The sequence below is a fragment of the Heterocephalus glaber genome, unplaced genomic scaffold (assembly GCF_053883595.1).
Source record: "Heterocephalus glaber isolate CG9 unplaced genomic scaffold, H.glaber_assembly_v1.0 deba00001504, whole genome shotgun sequence".
In the NCBI taxonomy this organism is placed as follows: Eukaryota; Metazoa; Chordata; class Mammalia; order Rodentia; family Bathyergidae; genus Heterocephalus; species Heterocephalus glaber.
This window is the reverse complement of record NW_028258324.1, coordinates 62,557,212-62,574,342: the sequence shown is the minus strand read 5'-3', so window position 1 is coordinate 62,574,342 and position 17,131 is coordinate 62,557,212. Positions and strand designations below refer to the sequence as shown.

The 17,131-nt window shown below is 37.3% G+C and overlaps 1 protein-coding gene and 1 long non-coding RNA gene across 8 annotated transcripts in view; one reads left to right on the top strand and one right to left on the bottom strand.

Moving 5' to 3' along the window:
* Nucleotides 1-2,572: 2,572 nt before the first annotated feature.
* Nucleotides 2,573-17,131, bottom strand: part of Atp13a5 (ATPase 13A5) — a 103,016-nt gene continuing 88,457 nt past the window's right edge. For all 7 annotated transcript variants that reach the window (XM_087186695.1, XM_087186698.1, XM_087186697.1 and 4 more), the window contains exons 26-30: nt 16,747-16,921; nt 14,207-14,409; nt 7,217-7,305; nt 4,499-4,579; nt 2,573-3,073 (exon numbers count right to left, since the gene is read on the bottom strand). In XM_087186695.1, the coding sequence (XP_087042821.1) occupies nt 2,822-3,073; nt 4,499-4,579; nt 7,217-7,305; nt 14,207-14,409; nt 16,747-16,921 (800 nt within the window). In that variant the 3' untranslated portion in view covers nt 2,573-2,821. The remainder of the gene's footprint in view (nt 3,074-4,498; nt 4,580-7,216; nt 7,306-14,206; nt 14,410-16,746; nt 16,922-17,131) is intronic.
* LOC110348444 (uncharacterized) lies at nt 3,751-7,306 on the top strand. Its single transcript, XR_002393694.2, has 2 exons — nt 3,751-4,333; nt 4,466-7,306. It is a non-coding gene; the product is annotated as an uncharacterized LOC110348444 (long non-coding RNA).

Genomic DNA, 17,131 nt, shown 5'->3' with positions numbered 1-17,131 from the left:
TTGAGCCAAAGAACTTTTTTTTCCCTACTTGCATAGATTTGCTGTGGCAGCTTGAATAAAAAGAAGCAGTAGCCTTTTTAGCAAACCAGCAGAGGATCTTAACAAAATTGCATCACATTTTGTCTTCTACTATAAATATTGTTTTCATTTTCCCTAAGGGTGGTTATTTGCCAAAGGAGTGGAGAATCATTTATATATGGTTTTGAAAGGAATGTTAAGAGCTCTGAATTGTTAGAGTTGACACCTAAATTCATATTCCTTTTCTTGTCAAAAATGAAACTGAAGTAGAGTGTTTAGTTAGACAGCTGAAAGAACCTGAGTTACAAACCATGGGATGGGTACCTCCTCTTCCTGCACCTGCATAGATGGGGGATGGCAGAGGAGGGAAAGAGGTACTTTGTTCTCTAAAGGTGCAGATCCAGTGATTTCCCTGGATCTACTTGCTTTTCAGGAGTAGATGAGAGGCCATGAGTGGCATGGGCTGTTATTTCTACAGAGTTCTGTTTTCCCTTTAGATTTTGAAGTATTTCTGGGTTTGACCTTTTTACCTTGGCAAGAGATCATTAAATATTGGTTGAAAATGTCATATTTAGAAAATTCTATCCCACCCCACATTTTTTTTTAGCTTTTTTATGCTAAGTCAAGGAGTGTCATGCTTTTATACTTGCATTTTACTGATTATGTGTTAAAGTAAATGATTTTTTAGTATCACTCCAGTGGAATTCTTGGTGGAAGCAGGTAAGGGAAAGTGGGCCAGTTGTCTTTGCACCAAGATCACATGGAACATTGTGACATTCCCCACGAAGCACACTCCTAGTCAATCACACCCTTCCTGTTCCACTACCAAAAGCATGGTGTGAAATAAAGGAAACATTCCAGTAAATCTGGGGGCAGAGTGTGATGAGGGAACTAGAACATGGTAGATAAAAGTAAACAGAAGATTCAGTGAAAGTCTTAGACCTAGTCAACTGATTGAAATTTTATCCAAGGCCTGGATAGTCTACATGCTAATTGCAGGGTTAAGCACAGTATAACAGAAGGGGCTGTGTGGCATAGACCCAGCTAACAGAGACTCTATTGATCTCCCCTTTTTCATTCTCAACAACTCCTTCCCTTTCTTATGAAGCCAACTCTGGATAATCCCCAAAGTCTCTTTTCTTTCACTGGTCTTCTAGGAAGATGTGAGTGTCTCCTCCCAGGTACCAAGATTCAAAATTACCCTTTTGTTTTTATTCCAAATTCAGACCCTCACTGCTCCTTTATACCCAGTTCTCAAGTAATAGCCAATAAGCAGTTTCCTAGAACTGTCAAATTAGGATAGAACCAACGGCAACATAATGTATTACCTTTTTCCAGGTGTATTTTTTTTTTTCCAGTACTGGGGATCGAACTCAGGACCTTGCACTTGTGAGGCAGTGTTGGCTCCACTGAGCTAAATCCTCAGCCCATGTGTGCTTTTTAAAAAGTTTTACTATTAATACATGTGAATTGGTGCACTTGCTCTTCAATAAAGAATCCCGACAGAGAGCAAATCTTAATCCCAAGCAAGAGATCTGGCCATGGCCAATTATGCCACTGGCCAATGGGAGACTAAGTAGAATTAGGAACCAAAAACCTCCTGAGGGCCTCAACCTTTAAGAGAATTCTGGATGCTCCACTCCAGAAGACAGTCACAGATGTGTAGGATAATGTCACAAACTCCATGATGTTGAAAATCTGTTAAATTACCAAAATTAAATATATTATTCTAAGAAAACCCAGTGGGTAGTCTTAAATGTTTACCAGGAAAAAATTTCCTCTTATGTTCACAGTGAGGAAAGTAGGTAAAGGTAGCAGTGTAGAGAATATATTTGTAAAAGGACTGTCCTTTCTATACTCTACAATGTACTTAAGATTATTTGGATACTTAAAAAATGAGATTAGACACAAAGTTTTCTAGTAGCCTGCAACTGTCATACTGTAGATACAAACATTATGGTTCCCTTCGCTGACATTTTTTTAAAAAATAGATGAACAATATTCAGTTCTGGCCAGATTTTAGTGTTAGAAGGTTTTCATGCATCAATAATAAAAAGAAAATTTTAAAAGCCATAGTTTTTAAAGTGAAAAGCACATTTTCACAGTATATTTCATTATCTTTGTGAATTATTCTGGATTTTCTGCTCACTGGGCCCAAAACAATGTGCTTTGGGAGATGCTAACCTTTGGTGTAGTTGGATAGATATTAACTATGCCCACGCCAGGATTATTTGCAACTAACACAAACTCTCTCGTTGTCCACTTCCACACAACTCTGGCTCACAATATAGGTGGGATTCAATTTTCTAAAGTAAACATTAATTCTTATTTCTACACTAGAACCCTATGACATCAGGGAAAAATCAGGAATTTAATGACCTTAAGAAAAGATATGTACATAAATGTTGCTCTGAAACATATGTAAAATTTAAGAAAACTTGTGACTTTTGATATATTGATAAAATGATCAAAGACCAAGTGTTTCCTTGATTTTCCTTTCTTCTATGATGTTCATACTTCTAATTTCATCACCTTAAGAGCTATGCATTGTACATAATGCAATATAAGGTTTATTAACAATGATAATCCAAGAGATGCACATTTTCTTTCAATAGTGAAAGACAGAGTCAAAACAGATAAATTCAAGGTCCTTTGCTGCAAGATTCACTACGCCAAGAAAAGGGTTTTTGGTTGTTCAGAGAGAGAAAGAAGAGATAAGGATGTGCTAGCCTCACCTCTCCACAATGCTCTAATTTGGAGGAAAAAAGATGATGCTGTGAGATGCATGCAACAACAATTCTGACTACAGTCTTGTCCAGAAATGCTGCTCTGTGGTTTGGCCTCCCAATTTGAGTTTTTCTTTGGGGACCTGTTTAGGGCTTTCGTAGCCTCTGTTGACAAAGAATCCATCTCCTGAATAAATTGTCTTGTTTGTGGGAGGCCAGGTAGTGTCTTCTGCCAGTTTTTTTTGCCACTTTCTGTATGGACTTTTTGAGTAGAATCCAAATTCTTTCTTGATGAAGAGCCAGAGCTCTCGGTTTTGAAGAATGCCATCCTGGAAAATGAGATAGGAAAAAGTCAAGCTCTTCAGGTTCCCCTGCAGCCAGGTGGCTCAGGGCAACTTGTGTACCCCAGTTCTCCATACTTCTCCCTCATGTCCCCTGATTCTTCCCACAAGAAGCCAGCGGCTGTGTCTGCTCACAAAAATCTGCCCAAAGCTTCCAGCTTTACATCTCTACAGATTTCCTAGTTGAACGCTGGCTAGTGATTTACTTAGAATTCTTTTCTGCCAGACTGAAATAATAACAATAATGTACTCAATAAAAAGAAAAGGAAAAAAAACCAAGCCTATTATTCCTGCTACTTGCCACCTGCCATCTACAAGATATCAAATAAATGCTTTTTAAATAAATGGATGGATTCTAGCAGGTAAATGGGTCTTGTTTTCAATTCTTGAATCTCCTTTCCTCCATGTTCACATGCTTATGTAATTCTTACACATTTATAATAATAGAATCTGTCTGATTTTGTGTTCTACTTTTGTATATATTAGAATTTCTGTCATACATAATTTTTATATACCAGTGATATTTTTCAAAGTTTTATTGTGGCAAGAACACAGCTACAGTCTTCTTGATAATCATGTTAAAGAGTGAATAGCATTTTTTAAAGTTGCTGTATATTTCAATACAGGGCTTACATTGAGTATTTTACTTTGCCACCACTGATAATACTAAGATAAATATCCTCCTATCTGTAGGGTATTTTTTCCTATTTCCTTTGGGTTATTTCTTTAAATAGTCTCAAAATGGAATTCCTAAATTAAAATATGATACATTTTATGCTTGTTGTATGTGAGATATTTTAGATCTATAGTCTAAAGTTCGATTGATCTCTTTTCCCTATGGAGTTACTTATATTATATGAGTCTTTGATTTTTTTTTTTTTTTTTACTTTTTTCTTTAAAAAGGAGCACCTGAACCTTTCACCGAGTAAGTGGAATCATTCAGTGACCCTGAGTAGAATAGGAATGGTGTGCAGCAGACTCCGGATAGGAATTGGGGTGTGAGCAGCAGTTTCCCTTCTCTCCTAACTGGGGACTCTCCTGAAGACTGCTTGTCACTCCGAAAGGTCTACTGAATTTTCTAGCTGCAGAGTCACCTGGTCTCATCCAAGTATTGAGAACATTAGAGAAGCACAATACAATCCCTTCATGGAAGCCAAAACGAAAGTGAATCTGATGTTTTGCTTTCCGTGCAGAAGATACCAGGAACATTTTTAAGCAGCTTTCAAAACATTTTCAATCTATCTCTAGGTAATTTTCCCCAAGTAGAAACATGCAGTTTTTAAAAACCTTTAATAGTTAACATTTGAGGCAAATCAAAATATTTGCTCTAAAAAGTGAGCATCCGTTGGACTGAGAATTTTTATTGGTTTATTTCCCCAGGAAAATAATAAGATGTATGCAGAAAGTACTTACTTCTACAAAGAAAGCCACACAGAAGTGGACAAAGCCTGCTACCAAAATTGAAGCTCTCCATGACGTTACGGTTGGGATGAACTGTTGAGGAAGAATTACACCACCATTACACTTGGCATATCTTCCACTTCGAAACGAGCACGTATTGATTATCTTATTTAATTTATATATTTGTAATAACTCTCTGAGTCTGGAGCATGGGCCTTACTTTTCTACTTTAAGATGAGAAAAGTAAAGGTCAGTGCCCTACCCAGGGACTGAGTCAAAGCCAATAAATAAATGCAGAGCCAGAACCCAGAGGAGAATGGATCCCTCCTGGGCTGTACTCCCTCCACGACCTGACAGTGTGTGTAGGGAGCATGGTGTCAGGGAGGCCATGTGAGACAGAGGACACTTAGGAGCTCCTATATCTCCATTCACTTTACCCTTTACACATAGGGGAGGTTTAAGATCAAATCCTTCGTCCACTAATTTTATTGCATCTAGTTCTCCCAAAACAATCAACTTGGAATTCTTTTTTTTTTTTTTTTTCAGAGAAATTGGCGTATGGGTAAAATCCAAAAGGGAAACAGTTGGTAAATATGTTTAGAATAAATGTTTCTGGTTCTAAAACTAATGGCTTTAGGAAAGTCTAACTCCCTCTTTAAAGATTAAAGAGTATGTAAGCATTGATCACCGAATACCCTGATTTAAAAGATGTGGGAGCCATGGCTTTCCATGGCTGCATTCATATTAGAAGGGTAGTTGCCTAGCCCCATTTCTGACCCCACAGAGCAGAACTGTATGGATGACTATTGTGAGTCTCAGCTGCCTGGAGATCTTTAACCACAGAGCCCTCAGTAGTGTCCAAATGTTCACTCTAACTTATCGTCCCTACCCCGATGTGGCTTATTTTGAGTTAATATCGGATTATTTTTCCCCAAGTGGAGGTGTAAAATGCAGCTCCCTGGGTAGCAATTTGTCTGGAGAAGGCAGACCAGCTCTAGGTGGAGGACCCAGAGTACTAAAATGTCACTGCTGCCACCACAGTGGCGAGCTCTTCTGCAGGCTTTGGCTTGGAAGGTGCTTCAGTGGCATTGCTGACTTTCACACCAGTCTCCCCTCTTAGTCTCTGAACTACTTGAGAGCAGTGATGGCATTACATTCAAGCTTGTGACCCAGGCACCAAGCATGCTGTGGAGCTCCATCATGTTTGGCAAATGAATGACAATTTGAGCTTTCATTTCCAAGCTGCTTATGGCTCCGTGGCCTCTCTGCTCTCACGTAGAGTCCTCCTGTCATCACTTAATTGATCCATCTAAAATGCCCTTCTGAAAAACCTGCAATGATTTCCTTCGGCCCCCAGCTCCAAGTCCAAACTTCTAGCTTCCTTGGTCCATCCATGCCTTCCTTTGTTCTTCCTTGCTGGTCCTCATACTCCACAGCCTACCGCCTCAACTTTAGCGAATCTTCTAGCCCATCTGTGAAGCAAGCCTTGCTTTTGATTTTTATTCCTGCCACCTACATTCTTTACATTGCGAGGACAAAGAGGTTCTCTCGGCCCCTCTCTGATTGTGCTGAGGTCGTCTTCTTGGTCTGGAGCAGCCCCACCTCCTGCCCAGCAACATCCAGCCCATGCTTTTGCACCCTGAATAAGGTGCGTCCCCTCCCTGAGGTCCCCATGCAGCCACAGTCCCCGGTGACAACTCCTTCCCTTGTCCTTCCTGCATCCAGCTTTACACTGTCTTCAAGCACAGTTGGCATCTGATGGCCACACCTTTGTTCCACCTCAGTGCAACTCATCTTCACAACAAAAGTGTGCCAGAAATTCAGGAGTGAATCTTTCCCTTCCTTTTATACTCTCATCATACTGGGTACAAGAATGGGTTCAATAACTTCATCATGAATTTAATTTTAACTGTATATCTTGGCTTGGATCAAATGATGTTCACTGACTTAAAAGTCCATGTACTCAAAGTCTGACAAAGCATGACTGGCCTATAAGTCCACTTTTTCTTTCCTCTACAGCTCCATTACTAAAGAACTTTCACTACATGCTTTAAAAAGTTAGACTTGGAGAAGTATCGTATTCATGCACTACCTGTACTCCATTAATATAACAGAATAAGGTATCTAAACACAATATTTCAAGTGTCAACAAGATAAATGCACTTAAATAATGATAGTAATGATGTGAAGGCATATGTAAGACTCAGGAACGTTATTTACTTTTCTGGTTAATAGAAATATATTTAGCAGTCAGACATAATGCTAAGTGAAATAAATCAGACACAGAAGGTTAAATACTGCATGGTTTCTCTGATACCAGAGACTCAAACTACAAATAGTTTAAAAAACAATATAAAAGAGAGAGGGTGGCAGACAGGAATGTAGACTGTGGAGATCGGGAGGGGACCTGGGGAAGCTGGGAAAGAGGAGGGAGGCGGGAGGGGGAGTAAACATGATGGAGATGTGACATGTACACAATAGGCATTGATTTCCCAAGCTAATGTGATTATTACCTATCTCAAACACATGTTGATAAAAAATGAAAAAGCTAAAAAATGAAAGAAAGTAATCTTTAAAAATATTTAGTTGACAAATGAAGATTGAATGTGTTCAAAAATATTTAGTGATTGGAGAGATGATGGCAACAATCAACTTGCAAATTATAATGGATAATGAATATGATCCAGGGCACATTAAATCATATGAGAGGTACAAATAAATAACACTTACCTCCATCCCTTGGTATATATCTTGAAAATCAGAAAACAGAATGAAAATTGTCAGGCCCAAGGCAGATATCAGCAGAAACGAAAATATATCTGAAGAAATATCAAATATTATTTTTAGATGCTAAGAGAATGTTTCATATAATTTGGCACACAATGCAGAATCAGTTATCTTTGTTGGGTAAATATTGGATATAACTTCAGATGTTTTAATGTATCTTCATATGTTTTACAATATGTCCTAACACTTATGAAATGAAGGTGATATCTTAAAATCTTTCCTTATAGGGCTGACTGTAGAAGTCTGTTCATGAAATGCATTGTAGTAAGTTCCATAAGGGAGTTACCTTGCTGAGGATTCCAGGGGCTGGGACATCCTGTGCTGACCACCTGACTGGCCACCAGAAAGACCTTACTACATTATCGCCACCTATCTAGCACTTGGTATATGGTTGGGACGATCAGCCTTCCGCATCTCATTCATTGCTGTCAGGAGAATAAAGCCCAAGGGTCCATGATTGTCACTCTAAGCCTTCCACAAGCTCCTTCTTTCTAAACTGATCTCTGCAGGCTCTTCCTATGTGCAACAGGAAAGTTGCATACCCATACCCACACCCACAATACCCCCCACTCCCACCGAGACCCAGCTCTCAGCCTCTGAGCCCTTGCTTACAAAACACCCTGAGTAGACACTGTTTTTCCTCTCTTGGCACGTTTCCATTTTTTTCCACTTAATGACCCCTGGTCCAAATAATCATTTTGTTTTCAGAGACTCCCTAGTCCATCTTTACAAATTTTATTTTATATGGTATATAGCATATTCACTTTACATGATCTTCATTTATCTATCAACTAGGCTGTGACCACTTGAAAATGGTTTTGTATTTGAGTCTCAGAGATTCTGACTTGAAAAAAATAAGTGAGGCACTATCATGTGCATTTGCCAGAACCCTTCTTTGCAAACTGCCCACGTTCCTTTACTTTGGGGAGATAAACTTCCTGAGATGGCCATGCCCAAATCACTGCTTTTATGCTTGCCAAGTCCTCCCACTCCTCTGTTGGAGCTTTCAGTAGAGCATTTTGTAAATGGTGCCTTAGAAATATTTCTGATAAGATTATCACCTTCAGGCCAAAACACTGGAATTTAATCATCATGACTGTGATGTCGATGATTCTTACAATCCTCATAAGCTATACAGAAAAACAATCAACAACTAGGTCTTTTTTCCTGATACTTTTTTGATCTCTTTTATTCCAGTGTTGGTGATCTACCAGTGCTTTCTCTGCCCCATCTTGATTTCTGTACCAACCGGAAATCAAAGGCAACTGCTTCTGTGCAGCAGGCTCTGGTTCCTGAAGCCACTAAACTTTTGTTTCCACCCTTGGGTACCTGTGCCCATACTCAATGTCCATCCATGCCTCACTCTGTGATCAGAGCTTGGTGCTGCGCCTGTCAGAGGAATGGCCAGGCTTGTCTGGAACAGATGTGAGGCAGAGAGGAGAGAAATGGGAACTGCAGCTCCTAAAATAAGGCAATCTGGCCAGGAGGGCAAAAAGAAAATCCCAGCGGATGGCTGTGTGGTTTTTTCATTTACTTCATTGTTTGAGAGTCCCAGAGACCCAGAAGCTGGGAAGAAGAGGATGCCTCAAATGTGCATCCTGCCTAAGGACTGATCCTCACTAGCAACTGGCCTGATGCTTTGTGCACCCCTTTGTCCATAGTCTAAGGACTCTGAAGCTGCCTCTCTTCTTTGGGTCAATGTTGGTTGAAAACGCAATGGAGACTTGAAGAAGGTGTTTCCCCTCCCTGGTTAGGAGCTACCAATAAGGAAACCGGGAAGAGTGGGCTTTCTCCATGCAGTGAATTTAGGAAGGCAAGTCCTGTGCAAGCCAAGCTTGTGTTTTCAAATAAGGAAAGGGTCAGTGACTATTCACACTTGCTTCTGTAGAGAAATTAAATCTATGTCTTTTCTGTATCTTGTCATCAAAAAGTTGAGCCTCTGCCAAAGGCTGATAAGAAGGACAAAGGTTTTTTTTCTGCTATTTCAAAACAAAATGATTTTCATACTGTATCTTAGAAGTTCCAAAAACATGGGGCCGGGGATTTAGCTCAGTGGTTCCGGCGCCTGCCTCACAAGTGCAAGGTCCCAAGTTCGATCCCCGGTACCAAAAAAAAACAAAAAAAGAAGTTCCAAAATCTTTTGACTTATAATCTTGAGAGTGCATGAATTGTTCAGTGATGCTTGTTAGAATATTTGTTTGTAAACCTTTTTTCAGTTAGGATTATCAGGTATGTTTGGTATAAGGATTCAGTTTCCTTTCAACCTTCAAGGCACTACGATGCAACTACTCAAATTCACTCAGTGTGTATAAGAGTACTTTTCAGCTACTAATAAAGTATGAGCTGGTGACTATGCTCTCCTTGTAAAATACACTTGCAATTTAAAATAAGGTAAGGACCAATACATTAACTTTAAAATATAAACCAAAGTCTTAATTATTAAGTACCTTAAAATACCAAGGGTATTTTCAAACATATCAACATTTAGAAAAAAGGTGAGCAATTCAAGAAGTTTATAAGAAAACTAGAGGGAGTCTTAAGATGCTTCTAAATCCTTCTACAAAACAGCCATGCCAAAATAATTAAGAACAGAGAGAATTTAAATAATATAATTGCTGACACTGATTTAATAGAGAAAGTGTACATTTCTAACTTAGAAACGGGAGTCTACTTTTCTGTCTATGACTTCTTTATAAAATTAGGATTCAGAATGGATACCATGAGTGTAAAAAGATGCAAAAGCAGACATTTCAGAGCCAATCATCACAATAAAAATAGATATCATTGACTACGTTTAAATGAAAAAATCCCTCCCAATGTACAAGAAACTTCTAAAAATCTGTGGAGTTAACAAGGAAATCAAGCGTGTACTTGTGGACTATTAAGAAAAATAGTAGGAAAGTTAAAACAAAGCCCCTCTTTTTTAACAACTAAGAATCATGATTCTGAAAAGTACTGCAAGAGAAGGAAATTTTGTTATAATTAGAGATATGTGGAAACCATAAAGAATGTAATAAAACTACCATTATTGGCCTTAGATGCTTTTCTAATTTTATGAGAATGAAAGAAATGCATGAATTGTAATGCTGACTCAAACATTTAAAAAATTCAAAGAAAAACAAAATAATAAATTGGAAAATAGAAAACATACAGAATTATGAAATCTGAGAGCTAGTTATTTTTAAAGAACTAGTAAAACTTATATTTCAGGTAAAAATAAATGAAAAACAACACATCTAAACATCATTAAAGTGAGAAGACACTGAGCTGCATAAGGCATTTAAGATCATAAGTAAATACCACTCAAAATTCTAATTTAAGGGTTGATAACGCCAGTGCACTAGTTTTGAGTGGGCAAAAAAGTTATTTCAAAAACAAAAAAGGTTAAAAAGAGGATAACCTAAGTGAAACCTTAAAAATTTATTTCAAATGAATGATTTGCAACTAGATTAATTTACTAGTGGCTTCTTATAAATTTTCAAGAAAAAGACCTTTCTTACCTATAATATATTTATAGTGGAAAGAAAAAGTCAAAGAGTTTTCAAATCTAATCCCCAAAACTAACAAAACCTGACACAAAAAGCTTCAGACTAATCACATATGAAATGCAGATTTTAAAAACCTATAAAATTTAACTTAAATTATAGTTCACCATATATAAGATTTGCCCATGAATATAAAGATGATTTAATAATAAGTTTAAAAATATAACACATTCTAGTAATAGAGCAAAAGAGACAAAAAAAAAGTCATGATGATGAGGAGGTATTCCATGAAATATATCTCCTATCCTGATATAAAATACATTCTTGATTAACTGAACTAGAGGGGAATTTCATTACCTGATATAGGTTGCCTTGTACCAATATTCAAAGTCATACTTGTGAGTAAAGACTACTTGCAGTATTTCTATTGTGAAGTAGAGCTACCTGCTACCTCCACAATTATTTAACATTTTTCTAGAAATTCTAGACTAGATACTACTATAGATATAAAGATGTACATTTTATCTCCTGGAAAGAATGATGGAACATTACTACTTTCAATTACTAAAAACTATCTTTCTAGAACACTCAGGACTCAAGGGTTAATACCAAAGTACAGAAATGATTCAGGATAGAAAATAAATGTAAAGAACATTACACTTTCCTACATAGTAGTGATAACCAGTTACAAAAAATAATAGGAAAAAGTCATTCATGATAAAAATATATAAAACATATAACATTAATTTCTAAGTAAATGTACAGCTCTCTTAATGGGGGAAACTACATGTATTTATCAGGAGACATAAAAGAAAGCATGAATAAATGGGAAGACATCACCTACTCCTAAATGGAAAGACTAAATTGTGTAAACATATGAATTCTTCTCAATGTACCAAAATCTCAAAGGACCTTTTTAAAAGTCTGAAATTTTATTTTAGTATTTATCCGGGGGAAAAAAATTGCAGAAAAGAAAAGTAAGAAATTCAGAAAAATGAAGAGAAATGAGAGTACACAGTCTTGCTAATCATTAAATAAAAACTTATAAGACTGTAATTTGTTTAACTACAGTGGTAGATCAAGACTAGGCTAGCATATCAATGATATATAAATGCATAACATATATGAATGTAACATATAAGCTTTATAATGTACATTATAAGAAAACCACAATTATATATGAATATAGGCATGATTAAACTGATATAATTGTACATAGCTAAGTTAGATAAATTAAGAGCAGTCAGACAGGAATAGGTCCTTAAAAGTCAGTGCAGAAGATGAGAACACATCACAACTGTACCTGGAGGCACATCTGTTGAAGGCCAGGCTTCAAGATAAAGATGGAATGACCAGGCCTACATGCCTGTCCGAGGGATAAGCAATAGCTTGAGATTATACCGTAAGTGGTATCACCCCGTCCAGTAAAGTTCAAATGGACATCAGTCACCCAGCTGGCTGACCAGAGTATCCAGACCTATCCCTTCCTAAAAATGCCTTTGTTCTTTCCATATACCCTCGCTACATGGCCTGCTTCCCTATTGGCTCAATACTAGCTAAGCAGCTATACGTGTAATCTTATTGGTTGATTATAGTTTGCCCTAAATTGTACCCATCTCGTGATTTTGCTCTATAAAGCATTCTTGGAGAAATGGCCTCTGGGGAAACCCACTTTCTGGACCTCTCCTGCCTCTCAGGAGCTAGCTCTCCGTACATCTTTCTTACTCTTAATCTCCTTTATTCCTTGGAATTCATTCTTTGATTTCAGAGGATATGAACTCAACATATCTGACACCTAGCACGTTGGGAGTTATATTTCTCCTGTATCAATATTATGCTCAATTGAGGAATGAATGAATGAAAGGAATGTTAAATACTCAACAGCTAAAACATATCTCCTGGAAAAACAGGTTGATAAAACAATTTGACCCCTACCATAAACTATACCATGAGCTATTTTTAAAGGCATTAAAATAAAAATTTAGAACTAAATAAGCAATAATCTATTCTATTTTGTAATTAGAAAAAATTTTCTGTGCATAAGGACAAAGAAAAAAACATAAAGGAATAATAAACAAGTCATATAAATAAGGAAAATAAGTGATCAAATAAAAATAAATTTAAAAATACACATGGATAATTCACAAAAGGACAAATAATATGAAAATAGGCTTATCCTCACTGAAAATGAAAATCAAAAAACACAAATAAAAGCTTTAAAAGATATCATTTTTTAAAAGTCTTATCAGATCAGCAAAAAATTTCTTTATTTGATTAATTGATGATTGATCTAAGCCAGGTGCATTCACTGCATAGCTACATCCCCAGACCTTTTATTTTTACTAATTTGTTTATTTTTTTTTATTTATTTATTTTATTTTTGAGACAGAGTCTTGCTAAGCTACCTAGGCTGGGCTTGAACTTGTGATCCTCCTATTTCAGCTTCCCAAGAAGCTGAGAATACAGTCATCTCCCACCACACCTGCATTAGTATAGTACTTTTTATATCTTATTTGTGATATGTTGTTATGAAGCAAAGCCTCTCAAAAAGAACTGATAGAAGTGACAGTTGGTATGAAGTTTCTGGATGAAATGTCAATTGTGAACCAAAAGCTGTAACAGATGCATATGCTTGCACTGAATTGACCTTAGTTACTCTATGGAAATCAGAGATTGTGTGGACATGATTTATATAAGCAACTTTTTCACGGCATTGTTAAGAATCCTGAAATACTGGAGCCAACTGCATGGTAGACAGAGTGACCACATCCTACTTCGCCCAACATTTCTTGCCAAAGCCTGGTATAGTCAGTAATGGTGTCTGCCTTCACTCTCAAAATTGCCCCTGTCTTTTGCAATGGGACACATTTTCCAGCTTCCTGCCTAAAGGTCTTGGTAGATGTTTCATAGAGGTTTTGGTTTAGTTTTGTATTCTGTTGTTGCTTGCTTTTGTTCTCACTTCACTAAAATGAATATACTCCAACGTAAACAAGAATTCTTGAACGCACATTGTAAGTGCCAGATCCCCTATCTACAGGCCCTTACCATAAAATGCCTCATTTACTTCTCCATGTTCTGCGACACTCCTGGTCTGCATAGGAGGAAATAAGGGCTCAGAAGGGTTAAGGTAACTTTCTCGATGTCATGACATTACAAAGAGAATCATTTGTCATTGGACTGATTAAAAGCATTTTATAAAATATACGTTTGTGTTTAAAATGGATCTTGGTGACTCAATAGTTCAGGATTCATGTGACTGAAGAATATAATGTCGGTACTTATTAAAAATAGCCAAGTTTCTGCTCTTGGATTCTAATACTGGTGACCGTTTCATTCCATAATTTCGCTGGAGTAATGCAACTGTTTCTTGCTTCACAGGGGAGTTGCAGTTCTGGGATGGGAGGAACAAAAAAAATATTTTAAAAGAAAACAATCTTCATATACTTACAGTTGGTATAGATGGCTTTTCGAAAAGGCTTGCCCTTAGAAAAGATAAATGCTATCGTGATGCAGTTGATGGTAGTGATGGGCCACAGTGTAGTGCCCTCGAAACTTAAAATGGAGCCAGGAACCAGAGTAGCATTTCCAGTCCAGTTTCTTCCCAAACTCACATCAGTCGAGAAATTACTTTGGTTGGTCAGAAAGCACTCACTACAAAAGAATTGCCGGTATTTATAAGATGTTTTAAATTCAATTTTTATCCATGATGGGGGAAAAAAGTTGAATCACTACTATGGGGCTTCAGCTTTCCACTTGTTCCAGTTGGTGATGACTGAGACATATTTTGTTCACGTCTTGGAATGATGAAGCAGAAATGAAATTCAGAGGAAGTCAAGATTGTTCTTTGCCACTTCATTTACAGCAAGTAATCTATCGTGAAAGGGCTTGGATGAGAATATTCTCTGGAATTCTTTTCAATTCAGAGTAAATCTACCATGTGAATTGAAATTGTGTGTATGTCTTCGTGTGTGTCTTTGTGTGTGTGTGTGTGTGTTTTCTTTCATCACTAAGGTAAGCCTAACTTGTGTGCTGAGTTTGAGTCTGCACTCTAATCCTTTCTCCTTATTTAGGAAAATCTTTCTACACACCCTGTAAGATATATAAGTTAAGCTCCAATTTATCAGATGACCTAGAAGGCCTTCAGTTCCAGTCTTAATCTACCTTTCTGGTCTTTTGTCACTCTTCTCATGCTCCCTTACACTCCTGATATACGGGATTATTCTCTGTTCCTAAAATACCACAATTTGCAGATTTGTTGAGGTAGACATGCTATTTCCATTAATTGAAGTAATAGTTATCCTTCAAACTGCACCATATTAAAATTGCTTTTTCTGGGAAGTGAATCTAATGGGCCTCATTCTGCCTTCTGTGGCTCATTGTTTTGCAATTATTTTCTTGACTTATTTCCCACCTGTGAGATGCAAGTTGAGTATGAGATTTTTCTTTTGATTTTTGTTGTTATTTTTGTTTGACTTAAATGTACATTGTGGTACTTTACACAATGGGATCACATAACAGTTACTCAGAAAAATACTTTTTTAAGAACTGGGCTTTCCCAGGCCTGATTAATCTATTTGCAATGTACTTTTTTTTATGATGAAACCTACAATACAAACCTAATTTTCATGCTTAAAATCTTCATAGGTTTCTTGCTTGAAATTTAGTAATTAATTAGGATGGTATATGGATCAGATTCATTTTCCAATTGAGAATCCAAATGCAAGATTTAATTCTTATTATCCTGGGCTCCTTAGGTGCCAGATGTGCTTTCCTACAGTGCTTCAGTTAATGTTTGCTAAATGGATTAATGAAACCAGCAATCAGTAGTCACATCCTTGCAGAAAGATGGACAGAGATGCCCTCAATGACAGAGTTTAGCAACAAAAAGTTGCTAGTTCTATCTGCTTGTATGGCGGATAAGTTTAGGGCTAGTATTATGCAGCAACTTAGGGACAGAGCAGGACTGCCCTGGTTTCCTGTCCATCCCCTTGGGCTACATGACCTTGTCTCCTATTTTTCAGTCAGAATAGGCTTTCTTTGAACATATGCACTGCAATGTGGGGAGAAAGCTGGTTTTGAAACTAAATGGGATTCTACATTCCAAGCAATACTTGAACTACTGGATTTGTGATCTAAATGACAATCTTAGACATCAATCCATTCTTTTCAGCCTGGGTTTCATTTATTCCTCCCAGTTCTTAGGCTTTGAGGATGTCAGTGGCATGAGGGGAATTTATGCATCCCCTATTTCAAAAGCAGCAGCTCTTTTCTTGCCTTTTCTTTTGGAGTCAGGGTGGCTTCCCCAGAAAAAAATAAAGTTTGAGAATTTATCACATAGTTTTCTTCATTTTATCTCTGATTTATCGTTAAGGAAATTAAAGCCCTGGAGGTAAAAAATACTTGTCCTGAGATTAGTGTTTTAATTCAGTCAGAACAATGATCATCCACTAATATTTTAATTTTAACACTCATTTGAAAAACTCCAAATAATCTAAGCAATGACTCTTTTTTGTATGTCTTTACCAGGGTCTAGTAAATGGTAAAATCTACAGGTCAAATCCAACTCCTACCTGTTTTTGTAAATACAGTTTTATTGGAACATAAAGATACTTATTTACATGTTGTCTATGGGTCCTTTTCACACTGTTGACGAGTTGCATCAGAGATCATGCAGCTCAGAAAACCTAAGACATACACTGTCTTGCTTTCTACCAGAAATGACTACCAACTCATGGTCTATATAATGACAACATTCACACAGCTGTTAGATCTGCACATCAACAGTGAGACAGATCTCCTCCTACCTATTCCACATGGCTCATCCCAGCACTCTACCCAATGCGTTCTGCTTTATCATTAATGTTTTGCAGTGTGAAGATACAATTTTTGTTAATAAACATTTTAGAACAAGTTCGAACCAAGTTGGGCAGTATTGCTGGAGAACTACCTTATCAATTTCAGAAAGGAAAACTATGAAAATGAACTCACCTGTACAGGTAGACCTCACAATACCAAGGCTGCTGCTTCACATAGAGAAAGGCGCACACCTGCACGATGCAGGTGAAACAGGAATTGAGGAAGATGGAAAGCAGCAAAGGGGGTGAAAGGAGCTCCCCTGCGGGTCGATAGGGAGCCAGCTGTGGGTAGGCATCAGTTGAACTCACTGAAAGACAAATGCATTTTGCCCTTTAGCATTTCATTGTTCAGAATAGAAGACTGAGGCGCGTATTACTGTATTTAAGTCTTACTTGAGTCTTGCCTTAGGATACAGACTGAGCAAACATGAAGTGATCATTGATGGCTACATAAGCACATTACTTAGTTGCATATCCGATTCTAACAACTTTGTCTCTTCCATCCTATAGCTTCTCCT